Source organism: Anas platyrhynchos, chromosome 15 (assembly GCF_047663525.1).
Source record: "Anas platyrhynchos isolate ZD024472 breed Pekin duck chromosome 15, IASCAAS_PekinDuck_T2T, whole genome shotgun sequence".
NCBI lineage: Eukaryota > Metazoa > Chordata > Aves > Anseriformes > Anatidae > Anas > Anas platyrhynchos.
Window position 1 is genome coordinate 8,285,462 of NC_092601.1, and position 19,225 is coordinate 8,304,686.

A 19,225-nucleotide genomic window follows, 5' to 3' on the forward strand; every position below is an offset into this window, starting at 1 on the left:
GATCGTGTCCTGGTATTGTCTTTCTACTGAGACATGAATTTCACCATTTCCTCTTTGGTCAGCATGGCCCTGCTCTGAAGCAAATGTATAAAATTACGTAGCTTTATCTGTTTAATTTCATAACCTGCAGAAATCATAATTCTTTTTCATTTATGCCTCTTCCGAAGTGATAGAAACAGAAAACTTGTAAATACTGCTTAGGACATAATCTAAGCACATTCACATAAGCAGATACACAACAGAGTTGGTGAGATGCCAAAGTAGTATGGTCCAGCTGGTAAATTGTTAGGTTGGGACCCTGGAACCCGCAGTCAATTTCCTTCAGCAACTCTTTGTGCTCAGGTGAGATGCAAGAAAAAGGCAATTTCCAGTGTTGTCATCACACTACTGCATTAAAAAGATCAAGACTCTTCTACAATAGTAATGAAAATCACAGACACCTATTTTAGTAAGACAGGTGAAGAATCAAAACAATTCACTGAAAACTGTGCAGATCAAGGCATCGTCTACATAAAAGAAACCACCTAGGACCAGTAATTGAACTAAAAATATTTCTAGTGATTTTGGAAATCAACCTCTACTTTCAGTCATACTGTGCTGGCCCAGGGTAGCTGTCACAGTATCCAATCATGCAATAAATACTTCAGCACTGCTCCCAGGATTTTTTTTCAGAGATTTTCCTGTGAAAGTCACATCAGATCCAATGGAGAGTAAGGCAGCAAAAGGTCAAGGAAGGTTTTGACCATAGTACTTTTAAGTTTAGCTTTGAGGGAATGCAAGCAGAAAATCTTCTGGTCTAAGAATTTTACCTGACATCAGTGAGCTGAATCAAGGATATATTAATATAAAAAACCACAACCCTGCCAATTTTGACAGAAAGGCTATAGAGTCTTACGTTTGCAGGTTGGAAAGCAATTGTCTGCATAATATATTTAAGCTAGAATGACTCGGTTGCACGCCTGACTGTTTTTGTTTAGGAAGCCAGCTGTAAAGCTAAGCTGCAATAAGACGATGATCATAGTAATATAATTACTAGCACAAGGTTAGCCAAAGTGAATGTGTAGCCAAGAAAAATTAGAGTCTCAGTATGAGTCAATGCATTCATTTTCCAAACAGTTTGACTGTACAAGGTAGATAAAACAGTGTTTAAAAGGTACTGGTAACAAGGTGGTTCTTAATAGCTTTCAAACTGCACTATCTTGTGTTCTGCCATATCATGATAAAGCAATAAAGGTAAACAAAGAATCAAGCTGAAGCCCCACTGGAAAACGGCATTTTTGTCCTAATAATAAAAGTTTCATAAAGCTAACTGACATTTGCTGTCTGTTAAATTAAATCTATAGCTGGATGTAAAGTACCAGGGCCCCCTGCAGTGGTTTAGCTGCCTGGGTTCAAGGCCAATTCTGACACAGCACAGCCTCTTGCCCCTTTGCTTGGGAGCTGCATTTAAGCTGAGACACCTGCCCTTGATCCTTTACCAAGCCGCACTGCAGCTACACCTGTGCATGGCCACATTCTTCATCCATACAGCCTTACTGCATAATCGCTGCCTGTTGGCTGACCCTGCTTACCATCACTGGACCCAATCCTGACCCTGACTTGACTTTCTCACCTTGATCTTGGACCTACCTCACCACCAGAGACTTGGTAACTGGTTACCCTCTCTAGACCTGCTCTGCTTTTCTTGCCTGAGCACTGTGGGACTGCACTCCTTGCTGGTGAGGTCTCTGCCCCTGCCTTCTTTGCTGGCACCTTTAGCTCTTGGCTCATCTTCCTCTACACAGTAGCTTGTGCTGCTCCTTGACACAAAAATCAGTTGTGAGCCCAGCAGAAGTAGCAACTATTATCTGGATCTAATGTCAATGTAATACAGAAATAAACATCAGTACTAAGTCATTCTATCATACCAAACAACATCAATTAAATGACAGGTCAAACCCATTTCATTTTACATCTTTCATTTAACTGTTTTATATGCTGTACAGCATTCCTTCTCCATCTCCCTTGTCAACAATACTCTGCTCAAATAATGAAACAAAACCTGCACATGTTACTTTAAGCTATTAATTCAACCTGACCTTACAACATGGATTACATCACCACTCAGCTGGCTTTCAGCAGAGCTGCAGTTCCTTAAATCAGCTCCAAACTAGATCCAAAGGTTAAAATGTGGCTAAAGGGCCTGTTTTCAGGAGAAATCTACTTATGCCAGTCTTAAGTTTCACTGAAAGTTTGGGTAGGAGGGGTGAACGGAGGGGTGAAGGTGGGAAAAGTCAGGCTCTTCCATGCATTTTTGAAAACAAGAGTTGGTTCAGGTTGCAAAGAGTACCCCACGTGTCTAGGAATCTGAAAGACAAGCAGAATTCGTAGAATGAAGCCCACTGGTTCCCATGGGAACTTGGTACTTGCTTGTCTTGAAAATACCATTGGATATCAGCCCCTTCTTTGGATGCTAAAATACCTCTGAAAGTTAGTTCTCAGCATGTTAAGTTACCTGTGCAGCTTTGCAAGTGTTCTTCCCAAACCTGATTCTCATTTATATTAGTGCATCCCACGGAGTGAAGATGCTTACAGAATTTGACTGAACTAGGTTAATAAAGAGACAGTAATATTAAATCTGAATTTCACTGCTTTCAAATTTTAGACAAGAACTCTAATGTAACTATAATGCAGCTTTTAAAATTTTTACAATTCTTTCCAAGCATCTCAGCTACAGTAACTACAGAGTTTCTAAACTTCCCCTCTGATTATTATTCGATTCAATTATTTATGTACATTAAAAATGGTCAGAGGAATTCTGGAAACCATGACAAGCGTTCCAGATCTCGACATCTATCATTGCCAAAACAAAGAACTTTGAAAACAAGTTTCAAAGCATTCTACTCTGTCAAACATTGTGGTTTGTTCTTTCAATATACATGTTTATATATAGATATTAGATATTTTCACTGAGCGACACAGCTGCCAAATTACACTCCTTTAGTTTTAAATGTCAAAATATTCGAGTTTTTCTGCCTTCCTATGTGCAGAAGAAAAAAGAAAGGAAAGGAAACCTGTTCTAATTCAAAGACAAAAACCGGTGCTGTCAGAATGAATTTCAAGTAATCTTATAAATGGCTTGCATTTGATGGATGATGCCGATCTGTTTTTCATTCTTAATTTTAATGAGTATTTCTGAAGAACTAAGAGCAAAGTTGCAGTACGAAGAAGTGGTAATAAAAGATTACGGGTTACACTGATTTTGTTACTATCAATAGCGCCTTGGAAGTTTGGGCAGGTTTCCCCCAAGCAGCCTGTCAGTCAGTTTAGGTGCCAGTTACCCCAACTGCCATCTAATTTCTACAGGCCTCAGAACTCGAGTAAATTCTGAGCTGGTTTGCTTGCAGCAGTGACCACACCACATCAGCTAGCTGGGTGTATTTACACAGTGATTTGGTGACAGCAGGACTACACTGCAGATACACCCTGAGCTGTACTTGAGAGAAACGACATTACCAGGCCTTCATCTTCATTACATTGGCTTCATCACAGCAAATATGGGAAATGACCAGGATACAACACAATCCAGCAATCACTTAGTGCACTGCAAGGAATGAGATAGCAAAGCTCAAGTATATTTCTGACGAGAAAGTGTCTGCATTTTAATAAGGGCTAACTGGAATCTGGTAGCACCTCCTGGCAGACTGAGGAAGAAGCAAGTCTGAAGACTAGATTCACAACCTTTACACCAGGGACTGAAGGAGCTAAGGGAACAGCTCTGTGCAGTCTATTCCAAAGCAGGCTGATAGAGGGGAAATTCACCCATCTGTCTGTTAGTCCTGTACTTCTTGACAGTAATTAATCCAATGTGGGAAAAAGTGAGCTTTTAATCTGCAGAAATATGGCATTCAATTCATTACAAAACAAGCACATCGAAATGGTCCATTCCCATGGTCAGTGCTGTAAGGTCTATCAACTTTTGTACTGACAAGAGAGCTTTTTTTATTGTTACTGGACCAGAAAAATCATCACAGAGTAATCACAGACTAATTCTAGAGTTTCTTATCTCCTCTTACCTTCTCAGCTGGCGTTGTACCCACTGAAATCAGTGCAAGGCTGAATTGGGACTACATACACAAATCATCTCAGAAGGAAAAACTACCCTGTCCTCCGAGCCACATTTTAGGTTTGGGGAAAAACAGGATTAATTTCATACTCTGTAATCAGAGCTTCAGCCAAAAGCAAGATCTGTTATTAAAATCACAATCCTCAACAACTACTTATTCACACAAAACCGAAATATAAAGTTTCGAGGGGCAAACAACCAGACAGGACTCAGAATAGGCTTTGCTTTAGAAGTACAACAGTAAAAATGTTCCACTTTTTCTAAAGTTATAAAAAAAAAACAACAAAAAAAAAAGGGTCTGGCTCCAGAGAAGTAAGTGACACCCTCCAACTTCAGTTCGGATGTATGGGGTCATGACAGGAATCAAGTCTGGTGGGCAGCTGTACAGGGAACCCTCCCCTTACAGGGAAGGAGAGAAAAACAATGTGGGAGAAGAGCTGTAGGACTGCTCATCTATCCAGGTAATGCTGCTCCACAACAAACAGATTTTAAATAATGCAATAAAAATGACTTCTCTCTTCTACAACCACATCCACGTTTGGCCAGGAAGCCATTCCAAATTGGACAGTCCTATGCTGAACTACTAACCATGTGGAACAAAACCGGTGTTTTCTCTGCCATGGGCTGCTTTCCAGTAACTGACTGATGAGGCTGCAATCTCTCCAGCTGCTCCTGGAATCTGTGTCTCCTGTGTTTCTCTTTCATCTGTTCTTCCTTTTGAGATAGTTCTATCTTACTTTCTTCTGTCCTGAAAAATATACACATTCTTTTTTTGCTTTGACTTTTTACTTGGGAGAAAAGACATCCTTGTTCATCTGTTTGCATTTCTTATTCTCATGTTTATACCATACACTTGAGGGTGGATCATGACGTGGAAGGCTAAAATAGATTTAGAAAGCACTTATGGTGTTTGTGGGGGACACAGGAACTTGTCATTGGGTGAGATCATCTCTCTCTGAAATAACAAAGAAGAGGAGCAGACCTCAAATTTCTGATAAGCGATGACAATCTGTTTGGAGACTGAAACATGCCATTTAGCAGAGGCTTGTTTGAGATTTCATTCCCTGTCTCCACACCAAAATACTCAGCCTTCCAGCCATTTCCTTTCCTATCTGCTATAATAGCGGCAAGTTTCCCCTGAAGCAAGACCTTCCATCTTTCTATATTTTGAGCAAGATTTCATCTGCCATTTCCACAGCAAAGATGAAGTTCAATTTCTTCACAATACTTCAAGCCCCAGGTGACTCCACAATTAGAATAGCAAGAAAGGAAACTGAAATATATTAAAATCAATGTGAGCTATTATTCAGCAACAACAATAACTCAGATTCTTGCCAAGCTGCAGTCTGCCACCTATGCAGCAGGCTAACAGGTAGACAAAATGGAGTTTTTATAGAACTGATGGAAGCAGTGAGTTTTAGTATCAGGAGCTCCTTGAAGGAATAACCCACAACCAACTATCTGCCATTTAAAACGAGTACATGCCAGCTAAAATGTTTAAGTGATAGGGTAGACAACTGAAAAAGTAATAGTCTCTGGAGCAGGCAGATCCTCATTTTTTCCAAGGGCTCATATGTCAAAGTCAAAATGTTAAATTTCACCCTGAAAATAGTAGGCAGAATATAGCTTTTGAAAAGTCAGTATAATGGAGATCTCCCAAACAGATGGGCAGGTGCATAAGGTGGCCACCTGATTTCACTTTAAAATTAGATCTTACACAGAATACACTTCATTAAGCCCAAGGAGGCAGAAGCCCAAGTAACTGGAGAAAACTCTCCACTTTCCTCAATTGTTACCATTGTTATTTCTCTCTTTTAGCTTTCCAAGGGACTCCTGTGGTAAAAACAGAACCTCATGGTTATACTTTGCCCCACTGAGCTCTTGCTCTTTTCTCGATGACAGAGTGAGAATTGCTTTGTTCAGGGAAAATAAAAAAAAGTTACAGGAATGAATTAGATTATAACTCTCCCAATATTGGTGCAGGGAGACAGACCCTTCCTGACTTATTTTCTATGATGCTATGCATAGTAAGTTTCAGTTTTGTTCTTCATAAAGGTGATCAATACTGTTACCCTCCTACCTATAATCAAGACTAAAGAAAACATCTAAATTTACCATGTCAGAAGTGCCACAGTAAGCCATGTCTAATCCTAGGCCAATTCTCTGATCTACTGAGTCTGGCAGCCTCTAAAATGTTAAGCAACAGCTGCCAAGTTCGGCCATCTTTCTAGGTAAGAAAACCAGAGGCATCCTTTTGCTCCAACTTACATACCAGATAAGCCATGTTGTTTAGTCTTACGCAACTAGATAAGCCCTAATCAAAACCACTGGTGACTTTTCTTGTGCGATACCTTGGCAATTCTGTTGCGGGTAGAGGAGACTCTGGAACGTTTCCTGAATGTTGAACGTTCTCAGCTTCTACTTTGCTTTTTCTTTCTATGTCAGCTCCATTGCTCCCCTGACTTGACAAGGGGACATTTATTTTCTCTGGTTGCAGTCTCAGTTTCCTGGAAATCACCTTTGTTGTCTCTTCTCTCAGTTTACGATATTGTTTTTGACTGAGTTTAGAGGCACCCATCTCTTCCAGGCTTTCTGGATCTTGTTTTGTGCCTCTGAGTCTTTCAGCTGGGGTAGGTGCATCATGAAGAAGCTCTGAGGCTTCTTTACGGGCTGTACGGAGTTGTTGCAGTAGCAAGCTTTTCCCTGAGCAATTCCTCCTGCAGAGGAATAAAAAACAATAATGATTAAATCAAGATAAAGCATTACATGAATAAATTTATGCTCTGAACAACTTCCCATGAGTAACAGCTCAAAACAAGGACTGGACATCTACACAGATTAATGGCTGTTGCTAAAAGCAGCACTAGCATACAGGTAACACCACAGTGACAGAATGTGAATCCAGTCTTACTAGGTATTTCTTACCTCTCCTGGATTTCAGGCAGAAGAGACAACTAACTACTAGAAGAGCCCTGAATAATTGTAATGTTGGCATGGAAATAAGGTCTGCAGATTTTTGTCTTCTTTGGATATGGGTACTGGGACTCAAATACAGAGAGGAAGAGTTCTGATAACTTAGGATTTTTACGTGTTTAGCTTCATTTCACCTATGCCTCCACCAAGTTACTGTGACTGCTGTATTGTCAGCAGTACAGTATTTTGATTGTATTCTGCTGTGAAATGTCCTCTCATGACATCGTAAGCAGATACGGTTATTTTGTCTTGCAGTTCCATTCAGTGATGAAGCTCCCAGGTTATGTGCTACAGGAAGACTGTCATCTATTTGTAGCAAATATACCTTGTTTTAGTAGTAGCTGAACAGCACATGGATTAAGTGACGGATTGCTCCAGTTGGATATTAATGTTGCAGTTAGGTGATGTGTCTGAGTACATAGCATCATAGTGCTCTACTAATCCCAACTAAACGTGCTTCTTGGAACAAAGAAAATCCAGATGGAGAGTATTCTTCCTCCTCCTTAGGGATTTCACTTCTCCTGCCATCACAGCAACCAATCCAGAACCACTAGATCAACATTTACATTGACAGCTGTGATGCTAAGGAGCATGCTTAAGTAGTGTGAGCATGTTAACACCTTCCCCACTGGATACCCAGGTCACAGCACCAAGCCTGCTGGAGTTCAAGAAGCGTTTGGACAATGCTCTCAGATATGACTTCATTTTTGGGTGGTCCTGTGTAAGGCAGGAGTTGGACTCAGTGATCTTTGTGGGTCCCTTCCAACTCAGGGTATTCGATGATTCTGGACTGTACAATACTCAACATTTACAAGATGAGCAACTCGGACTCTAGGCTGTGACAATAGACCCCATCTACACAGATGTGGGCTCCTGATGATTACTTTCCTAACTTTTTTTTTCCTGAGCAGTGTGTCTAGAAGAATGCTCTGAAACAGTCAGAGCTGCAGGATAACACTGACCTCAGGCAAAGAGTTAGAGCCCTTAGAGCTTTGTCAGAGTAAGTCAAACAAGAATGGAACAGGTGAGACAAAGAATGGTTTGTCTCAAACAAGTCTCTGAGAGTTATTGACCTTCGTCTCTGGTATGATTAAATGGAGAACCAAACTGGTATTGTGTTCTTCTGTAGTATACTCAGAAAATAAAGTAGGACTTCTAGGAGAAGGGCATATACTGGAGAACAGCCTTATAGTATAGTGCTAGTGATGGCACTGAACAGATGGCACTGAACTATCTGACCACTCTGGCAATAAACCAGAGTATTTTCCATGCTAAGGAAGTGCCTGGAGATCTTAAGACTATAAGACTATCCCTCCAAGGCCTTAACATGTAGGTATATTGCACTACGGCATACATTGCCCTATTTAATAACTCCATCCAGATAAGTGATAATAGCACTGAACCCATGCGAATGATGAGATCGGGATCTTGCGCTGCTGAGACCATGAGGCTTTCTTACTTAGAAACAGAACTGAATAATGTTTGCCATGTTTCATTGGTGTATTTACTTTAACACCATTAAAACAAATCAAAATCTACTCAGCTAAGCTGTTCTCCATCACACCAGATTTTCACTGATGCAACTTCTGCATTTGCCTCAATGACAGCGAGAGTTCCCCAAGCATCATCTCATCCCCATTTTCTGATGGTTTTGGATTAGATGTCGTAAGTTACGCTGAGTATTCAGCTCTGTTCCTTGCCAAGTCATTTATTCTATTAAAAAAAAAAAAAGAGTAAGAATAATTGGCTGGCACAACAATGCAAAGTGTTCTGCCTGTCCTCTCTACTGCTGTAACGTGAACTTACATGCATCAGGTTTCTAAATGTAATACAGAAGATAAATACAGTAAGATGTTTAAAACTTGACATACCTGTTTCACATTTAATGTATGTCTAAAAACCTATGGGTATGAATCAAGCCCTAAGTTTAGTAACAGGAAAAGGCTGACATCTGTGCCTATTGAAGAATCTCCGTTTTAGGATTCCATGACTATATATATACACACACATATCTAAACAATTAAGGAGAACTGTGAGCATCTGTGCCCACATAACATATTCAATATTCTCTCGAAGTCAACATGCATTCTAGCCTATTTTATTACTGCTAAAAATAAAGGCTTGTCTGAGTCAATTTGCTGTAACATTTTCAAAGTTTGGTTCCAAGTCATTTAAAAGCAGTTCTCATGTCACTTAAACGTGTCTGCAGAACGAGTCAGGTTTCCCAGCCACCCATGTCTACTCTGTCTTTTATGCTACTGCCACACAGCTCTAAAGTAGCACGGTGCTATACCATCTCACTCCAAGCAGTTTCTAACTTCACTATCTTTACCAGGCAACAGAGATCTGGGTCCAGACTGAAACACTTTCATTATTAGGTTGGGCACTTTTGCTGTGAAAACCAGGAATGGAGATATTTCAGTATGTGAGCTCTCACTCTAATCACTCTTAGGGGAATTATTTTAATTTTGTAACACTTGAATTAGGGTCAAGGTAAAGAATCTTACATCCTCCTTTCTGTTTGGTCCTTAATTGTCACAGTCTCTTCTTCTTCTTCTTCAGTGGAGCTGTCACCTGCACTATGAAATAAATTAGATACTCTTACTTGACTTTATTCAAACTGTGTGTTAGATTTCACTCAATTCTAAGATGCAAATTTAGAACCATTAGGAAAAACAGGAGACACTTCTGGGGCTGATCTTTAGGTCTTATGGATAGCTCTTCACACTATTACTCCAGCAAGGCAAAAAAAAAAGCAAACAACACTCAAGCAATTCTAGATCATAATGTGTTAGCTGCACTCTGCTGCTTATTAACAAGTCTTCTTGTGGTGACTGTTTTTTTCAGTCTCTTGCTGCAGTAAGTAGGCATCTTGAGAAGGAAGCAAAGAGCTTCCTCAGACACCATTATTTCTGAAGAAAGGACACATCTGCCACAATCTGTTGCAGACTGAGAAGAATTGGGCCTCCTATAGTCTATATAGAGCCCTCTTATCACACGGGAGGCTGAGAAATCATCATCTACAGTTGCTTGCCAGGAATGTAGTCAAGGAAGTCCATTTCATACACAGTGCTGTCAAATGCTAGCCCAATTCTAACAGACAGCTGCAAGCATTGCTTTGCAATCACTGCCCACTCCTTCATAGATGGAAAACTTTCTAAATGTTATTCCAGGGATGATTTGCATGTCCTTTCTGGACTGCCTGCATCCCTGCACCTTTACATGTTCTGAGGCAAGTTATTCTCTCCTCAAAATACTTTCATGCTCAGCTATGGGCTGTGCCTTCCTATTAAGGTCACAGAGGTGTGTAAGAAGAGAAAACTTTAAAAGTTTATTTCACAAATGTGAGACACAGAGAGAAGGTTTCTTCCGACTTCCCACTTTAGTACTGACCTCTAACAATAAAGCCAGAATTTACCTTTGGTTCTCATCATGGAACGTTACTGACTTCTGTGGTTTAGCATCTCTTAAATCAATGTACACAGTTTGAGGCTCTGGCAGGCAGGGTAATCTCATCGTGTCCATCCTTGGAGAACTTGGTAAAGATGACATGAAGGCAACATCCCTAAGTACAGAAAGCATATATATTTTTTTAACACATCCTCTCCCTTATCCTGAGGAGAAATCCTTCAGGGCACAGATTACGATTGAAACTGGACTGTGAAAGAAGCTTTGTGCTTGGCTACCACACCAATTCAAACTCTTTTGCCTGCTATCCACCACCTTCTGGAGCTCAACTCAAAGATTCAGCTGCCCACCAGGAATACAGGTCACAGGCAGCATAATGAGGGATATTAAGTTCTTAAAAACTGATGTTGTCAAATTGTTCTGTAGAACAAAGAGAGGCAGTTACTGTACCCAATAACTTACAAGATCCCAGTGTCAACCAGCAAAAACAGGCCCCTCTGCCTCCTGTGGCAAGTCCATTTTATCCTTCAGAGCATACAAAGTACAAGTCATCTTCATGGCTCTTCCTGCTCTGCCAGCAAGGAGACTTTTAGCAACATCAGTATTTAAATTAGTATTTTAGCTAAATCAGGACCAGTAAGAGAAACTGCAAGCCTTAGAATTAACCCAAATGACAAAAAAAAAAAAACAAAACAAAAAAAAAACACATGGCCATGATCATTTGCTCAGCCTTGTTCCTCTTCGTTTCCCATTCATTTCAAGTCTGGCAAGATCTAAACAGAACTGGTAGAGAAAGCTCAGGTGGCAGGATACTGCCTGTTAGTTATCAAACGTACATGAATGACTGAGTCTTTGTCTTTTAACGCCACTACAACATATTCCAACAACAACACAAGCTTTCTGCAGAGGCTAGAGAGAAAAGCACCTAGAGAACACCGTGAGTTTCCAAGCGTCTCTACCACCAATTGCAGCTACCTACTGTACATGAGGATTGGAACAAAGGACCTACTTCTTATTCTCTTGCTCTTCTTGAGAGGAGATCTGGGTTGATGGCCTCCTGCGGCATGGCGACATTGTCCTGGACTGCCTGCCACACAGCTCTGCTAGTTTTTCCATGAGCTGATGTTCAGATCTACACCTGAAGATCTCTATGAGACAACAACGAAAATCACCATTTGTGGTATATTGGGTGATCCAGTGGCAGAAGACCCTTTCCCCGTTATAATAGCACACCTTTCTCTACAGCCTGTCAGAACAAGAAGGATAAAAATACTGTTGATGTAAATCACCTCTCACTAAATTCACTCCAAAACTTTATCTGTCTTGCCTCTGATTCACTCTTAGGCTATGACAGGCCACAAAGCACTTTTTGCAAGCTACAAAAGCAAGACAGAATCTTAAGGGAAGCAAATCAGTTAAAAAATAATACATTTTAAAGAGGCAGTCAAAAGGCTGCCATGGTTTCAACATTCAAGAAGATGCTGCAGGAATGATTTGACCATATGAAGCTGAGTTTTCTGTATTTTTATATGTTTTCAGCAAAGTTGGTATTAATTTAGCAGTATTACCATGATCTGTTGAAGAGAAGGCAAATTCTGCATGAGTGCTATCTTGCTGCTGCTTCTGCTCCTCAAGAATCTTGTCTAGATCCCATTTCTCAATGTTCTAAAAGAAGAGAACCAAACTGTGATGGAAAATTCACCACCAAAAGATTGCTGCTAAATAAGAGTTCCTTTGACTCACACACTTTATGGTAACTCCATCTGATTCTTCTGCCCTACATAAACACAAAAGTGACACAGAATTTTACCTTACTTATCCTGAGCGCTGCACCACTGTCACCTGCTAGTACATGAACTGCTGGGTCACTCTGGATAAAGCTGCTTAAACACGAGCCTCAAAAATTGGCATGACTGACAAAGGGATATGTACTGCTTGAACAGGGCTTTTTTCTGTTATTGGCAAGGCTCTGCGTAGGCAAGCACAATATAATTACTAAAAGAACTGTTCCAAATGAACTGATGCTCATTCAAATATAACACAGGTGGAGAACCTTCTCCTTCCCCACCTGAAAAAAACTGCCATGTCTAGAAGATGTTTCCGTAATGGACTGAATTGACAGCTCTTTAAAGGAAAAAATGGAAGCCCACCTTAAATATTCACCTGACTCTTCCCTCCATATACTGGGACATACCTTATATCTTCCAGATGGCCTAGCCTTCCACATGTACTCACATGCAGGGGGAGTCTTTTCAACAGCATGTATGCCCCTGCATCCCTCAAAGCCACCAGCAGGACCAGATCCCTGTGGTTTATTTTCCTCTGTCCACCCTCCAAGTACTATTTTCCTCTCCCTTTCACCATCTTAGAAAGATGAAGTCCCTGACACTCCCCCTAACTTGCTTTGTTAAACAGATCCACAGAGAAGTGCTGTAAAGAACAGGATGTGTTTATCTCTTTGGATACTGCTTCTATTCAGCTGCCTTATATCCACATCCATTGAGGCTTCTTCTCTGAGAATCACGAATGCCTTTGATACAGACTCTAGAAAACCACTGTAGATAGTGAAACAGGCTAAAAGATGGTCTGACACAAGGCCAGTCAGCATCAGCTGGGATCTCACAGCTGCTTATCCCAAACTGAAGACAGGATCATCAATTTTGTTAGCTCAAATCACATGTACACTGGCTGAAGATACACTCACTGTGCACACCACCCATTTAGGTATGAGAACCAGTCTGTGATGACAAAGGCTCCCAGGCATTTCAGACACTGCCTGCTTTCCCCTCCAAATATTTAATGTGAAGTTTCATTTAAAATAAGATATGCACATCTAGTCTGAAGCACCAGAACTTAAAAGTATTTATATATATTTTTTAATTGTCATAATAGCTGATTTCTTTTTGTCACAACTAGAATGAACGTGTTTTGTGTGACTGTTTATGGACTTTAGAGAAGCAAAATCAGCCTTGAAAACAGCTTCACCTTGTAAAAACCTCAGTCATTTGCCCCTCCCAATCAAGAGTCGATTCTCACTCTTTCCAGAGCAATAAATCTTTGTGCATAGCTGAACCATGATCAGATCTATTCTAATATTACAGGCCATGGCATATGCAATGTTGAAGGCTGATGGTAGCCACAAGCTGAAGTCTCTCACATCGCCATAAGCTAATCTTGGTTCAACAACATCATTGAGATGTATTGGTCTGGAAGAGCGAGTGACTGACAGCTGAGCTCGCTACAAAGAGAACCACATCACGGTTCAGTACAGGTGCTGTTTTACCAGACAGCCTGGAGGGAAAGACCATGCGTGCTTTTATGCTATGATGCAACTGATACTCAACTTTTTCAACAGTACTGCTTGAATATCAACTATTATAATAAAAAGACCAAATTATCATGTAACTTGCAGTAGTAAGTCTTTATCCTCCTAAGCTTTAATAGGAATGAGACTATCGTAAGGTATTGCAAGGGTACAGAAGAGTAAGAAATGAAGATCTACAGGATTAAATTTAAAAACACAGAGAGGGACTTAAATATTCATTAAGGAAGAAAAAAATGTTTCTCAAGTGAACTAATATAATTTCTTCTGATTCCAAACATATTAGTTTTAACAATTTTAATTGACAAATTGAGGTACCTTGCTGAGCTGGGAAGTAGCAATCTGATTTCAAATCTAAACATATACACCATGCATGCAAAGGATGCAGCTTTGCCCTCACTGTTGTGAAGTGAGAATACACCAAGCCTGGTCTCAGAACACACACAAAAGCATCAGGCGTCAGTTCACTAAAGTCAGTGATACCAAACATGTTCTAAAGTCAAAACCACACCTCTCCAAGTAACAGAGCAACTGACTTGCGCTAAGTGAGTTGGGAATTAAACCTAGAACCACTTGAAAAATAAAAACCCCTCCAATAATGGCATGATTAAATGGTTCAGCACAATGCAAAAAGAAAGGCAAGCACTGTCACTCTTTGCCTGTACTAGCAGAGCTCCAACATCAAGAAGCTATGTTTGTTTGTTTGTTTGTTTTTTTTTATTTTTAAGAGTGAAGATCTCAGGAACACTGACTGCTCTCTTCTCACCTCCAGCATTACTACACTGCTGCAAAAGAGACAAGATACTGGAAAACCAGAAAGCTCACTGTTTTAACAGAAAGCCTGCAAACAGAAGAGATCCCTTACCTTCCCAGGGACTGCTGCAGTGGCTGGTGTTCCTGAATGAGAGCTCAAACCATGCCACTGACCAGCAACTTTTGCTACCATTACAGACTGTCAATGGCAGCTCCACAAGACAAAGAGAAGCTTCTTAGCAGTTTGTATCTCATACGACCCAACAAAATTCAAATTCGGGACAACAAAGAAAAATGCTGTGGCATGTGCAGAATTCAGCATTTTGGTTCTGTATTTTAGTAAGATTATGCAAGCAATGCCCTAGCCCTTCTACCTCACGAACAGCACTCTAAAACCATTTGTTTGGGCTGCTCACCTGCGAGGACAGATGGGTTTGTTCTTGAAGGTGGCCAGCTGTGGAAGTTTCTTCCTTAACTCTTCTTTCTAGACTGTCGCTCATGCCATGGGAAGGAGGCTTGACATTTAGCTCTGGCTGGCCTGGTGATGGCTCTAGATATATTTTTGAGAGTATCTTTGTCTTTATCAGCTTTCTCCTTTCTTTTTTATTGCCCAGCTCTTCCACTAATGATGCTGTATTAAGCCAAGAGTTCACTCTTTCCTTGGCCTGTTGCCTGCCCAGCTCTTGCTCTTCAAGTCCATCTGTGGAATCTGCAAGAGGTTCTTCAGAAAAAACAGCTCCCTTTTGGCCTGGAATTTCTTCAGCATGGCTGGCAAGACTGGAAGTCTCATCTTTAATCACCAGTACATGTTCTCTTGCACTAACTTGGGCACCATCTGTTTTTTTCTGAAAGCCAAAACTTTTCAGATCTCCATTCCAGATCTCCCATGGATATCTTCCTGTTTCCTTCACTTGCTACAGGTAGAGAAAATACACACATGCACAAAGTCACATCTCCCCAAGCTATAGAAGCTGACAATAAACCAAAACAAAGTGACTGGCAGATACCAGCTCCAACTCAGACACCATCTGCTAGCAGCACACACCACGTCCATCACAGAAAACAGTAAGACTGTTTACTTTGCAAAGACTATAGCTTCAGGATGTGCTAAGCGCCCTTGAAATTAATTTGCCTTACATCTGCTCATTACACGCCACTTCTTACACTGAGATAAATGAATGGGGATAAAGCAGTGCAGTAAGTTAGTTCTTCCAGGACAAAATAAGGCCAGGTGGCTCCTCTCCCAGCTTCTTATGACACCTAGTCTTCATCAGTGCAGATGCAGTGTAATCATTTTAACTCAGAATACTGGTACAAGGGCTCAACTCCCTACTCACCCTCCTTAGTACACTGCCAATAGGAATTCTGCTTTTTCTAGGTATGTAAAATGGTGGCTGAAACTATTTCAAGCTGTCTAAAACTTAGAAGCCATTGCACAGCACTACTGTTAACACACAGCTGTGCTGTGGCTTCAGCTGAGCTGCAGGTAACATTCCAGTACTGAGCTTCTTATAGAGAGGTCCACAGATTCAGTGAGCAGCATCGCCTGCCTTAAGGGCTCTGTGTTATTGCCAACCCACGAATACTTGTGTGGTCTTTCTGACTAGAAACTGGGCACCTGTTCTCACATGACAAACTGTGCCTTCCCACTCCATATGCACCATCATGCACATTAACTACAACAAAATTCATTAGATTTAGAAGAGACTGAAGGGTTTCTTGAGACAGGCTAGTACTTAACAAAGAAAAGGTGGGACACACATCACTAGGATCTAAGGTGTGCCACAGTCTTAAAAAAGGTAAAAGGAAAATATCAAAAACAAGATGATGGGACCAAAAAAAAGTCTGAAAGCACACAAGCAGAGAAAGCTTAAAAGGGTCACTATATATAGAAAAAAAAAGACCTAATTTCCGACGGGAGAAGGTACTGGGGACTATTTTCTTCTGTCATGCTATTCAGCCAAATAGGTCAGATAACAGCAGCTGCCTACACTGTAGAGGAGCCGAAGAGGGGGTCGCGGTAATACAACCTGCTCACAACAGCCAACAACCTTTGTGTCAGTGTCTTCCAGGGAGAACTCCAGCAATTCTTCTGACAGGTCAGGAATTAAGTTGGGATGCTCTCGATGGAAGATAAAAAGCTCCTCATCACTCTCACAATCAGACTGTCAGAGAAGAAAAGTTAAATAGAAGATTAAACTTCACTTAAATGCTTGTTTTGTGGTAACAAATTCTATGTTGTCACCACCCAACTGAAGTTCAGAAACCACCATTTTCTCCTCAATCACATCTCTATTAGACAGCCTGACACTCAGCAACCTATACTGTCTTAAAATAGCCTAATATTTGAGCAAGCTACAGTAGTAAAAAACAGGTAAAACATTGAATTGCCCCAGAGTGTGATAACTAACACTCCTCTGAGCAAAGTAACGAAAGGGGTATGCGAGCCCTGAAGATCCTAAATGATTCTTTGTACTGCCTTACTTACCCCTTGGGAAGCAGCAAGGCAGAGCTGCTCCCTAAAGGAGGATCAGGCAGAAACATAAGTGCCTCACCAGCTAGGACTCAGAACCTCAGTACCTAAGAGGAATAAGCAAGATAGGCCAGAAGCAGTAGGCACGTGGAGCTAAGAATCCATGCTATAAGGTCAGACTGCAGTGAGGATGTATGCCTGAGGCTAAGTGAAAAATCAATTCACGGGTCAAAGCCTAGATCAAGGCAGATCTCTGGCTGAAGACCAGCGCTCCTCTAACAGAGCCCATACTGAAAGCAAAGGCCCAGGGCTGAGTTTAAGTAGAGCTGCTGGGCCAGTGGGTGTGGGTGGAAGCTCCAGGTGAGGCTGGTTAGGGCCATAAAGGCTTGTTATTGCACTCAAGGCTCTGATATTCACTGTTCAGAATGTAAATCACTATCTATACTTGGTTGGACAGAGCTTAAATAGTTTTAAAAATCTCTTTTCTGAACGTAAAATGCATGTTCGACATGGATTCTTACGCACAGACAACAGAGAGAATAAGCAGCTTTCCTGCAGTTAGGACCCTGGCTTCCTGCTTGTCTCATTGTTTTGCAAGTGTCTATTTTCACTAAGCCACATTGTGGAGAACTCTCTCTGGCAAAATTAATTTTTCCTAATGTAGACGAAAGTACAACGTAACTTCTTTCCCCTTAATAAAATGCATATGAAGGTAATGAAAGTACGGCAGGGCAAAAGACGCTATTTGTCAGTGCCACTTGCGATGCAGGAGCACAGCCCGCTGAGGTTACAGATCCCAGACACACAAATGCATCTTCCCGCAAGTGGAAACCACTGGGCAAAGGTGCAGCAGGGAAACCACAGGCTCAGCAGGCTACTGGTTTACATTAAGCAGGAGAGGGATTGTACAAGCAGATCCGTTGAATGTAAATTAAGGGTAGTATGTAAATGCCAAATAGACTGCAGCAGTTCCTGCAGCAGGAAATTTGTTCCACATGTGATAGAAACAAAGGATTTGGAGATTTTTTATGAGTAAAAAAATGGTCAATGTGATTTATAGATTGGTATTTAGCATAAAAATACAAAGCTATCTCTCTGCCATAGCTTTATTGCACACTTATAGAACAAGAATGACTAGAAATCATTCCTGAGTGTTGACGTTTAATCTGTACTGCATAGACACGCCTGAAAATGCAACAGTTGCTTTAAATAACTAACCCAGGATGTAGGTAGGGAGGAACTGGGAAACAGTAAGGCCATATAACTTGTCCAACACCTATGTTCCTGATAGAGCCAGGTGCAGAAGACAGGTCATGGAACCTGTGTCTCCTCTTTATCCACTCCATCACACTGTTTCTCATCACCGATTATTAATAGGCAATAAATAGCCCATGAAGGCACTTCTGACTCCTTCATGGCTCACAAGACTCCCTCTGTATCATTAAGGGGCATGCTAAGTTGGAATAAAACTCCTAAATAAATTTCCTGAAGAGTTCAAAACCATTTTTTCACAGTTACATGCTTGACAATTAACAAAATATTTTGATTTGGACCTAAGGCCACTAATAATCAAGTCTTGAGACCCACTATCACCTCGGAAAAGTCAATGCAGGTACAACTGAAGAACAGAAATCAATGTGGCTTTGTGAGAATTACAGGCAGGGAAAAAAAGTAGAATCCAGGAATCAAATACCAGACAAATGCTTCTTCCGGGGGACCACAAAGGCTTCAGAAGCATGTCTTTCCTGTGATTCTCATACATAAAAAAACTTGCTGTATGGGCCCACTGCCTGGCCAGTACATTATTAGAACGAGGAGCCCAATACTCTCAAGGATAAAACCTTAGCATTTCATCTTGGATCAGCTGTATGATTCTTTCATCCTGTGTTCTTGACTGAACAAACTAAGCAGAAATGTGGGGTCATTCTGCAAGGTGTCTGCTACCCACCTCTTCCCAACCTAGCAATATCAGCATCTGGAGAAATCAGTCCCACTCTGAGGTTCTGAAGAATACAGTGAGGCAAGACAGCAATTACACTGACAGAGGTAACGCTGTGGGTTAATGCACACCGTAACGATACTCAGAATGCACAAGTACACCATCAAGGATAACATACTAGCTATTCAGAAATGGCTGGCAAAGATGACCTTGATTTTGAGATTTTTTTTCTAAAAGACAGTGAGAAAGGTA

The 19,225-nt window shown here is 40.9% G+C and overlaps 1 protein-coding gene across 8 annotated transcripts in view; it reads right to left on the reverse strand.

Moving 5' to 3' along the window:
* The window catches only part of DNAAF8 (dynein axonemal assembly factor 8), a 103,761-nt gene that overhangs the window by 82,624 nt on the left and 1,912 nt on the right, over positions 1-19,225 (reverse strand). For 6 of the 8 annotated variants that reach the window (XR_011803498.1, XM_072023718.1, XM_072023717.1 and 3 more), the window contains 8 exons: positions 16,592-16,726; positions 14,978-15,475; positions 12,055-12,151; positions 11,496-11,634; positions 10,497-10,643; positions 9,586-9,657; positions 6,457-6,822; positions 4,694-4,853 (listed from right to left, as the gene is read on the reverse strand). Coding sequence is in view for 7 of the 8 variants with exons in the window: in XM_072023718.1 (XP_071879819.1) it covers positions 4,694-4,853; positions 6,457-6,822; positions 9,586-9,657; positions 10,497-10,643; positions 11,496-11,634; positions 12,055-12,151; positions 14,978-15,475; positions 16,592-16,726 (1,614 nt within the window). In the remaining variant the exon portion in view is untranslated. The remainder of the gene's footprint in view (positions 1-4,693; positions 4,854-6,456; positions 6,823-9,585; positions 9,658-10,496; positions 10,644-11,495; positions 11,635-12,054; positions 12,152-14,977; positions 15,476-16,591; positions 16,727-19,225) is intronic. The other 2 variants (XM_038186868.2, XM_038186869.2) reach the window with 2 other exon arrangements.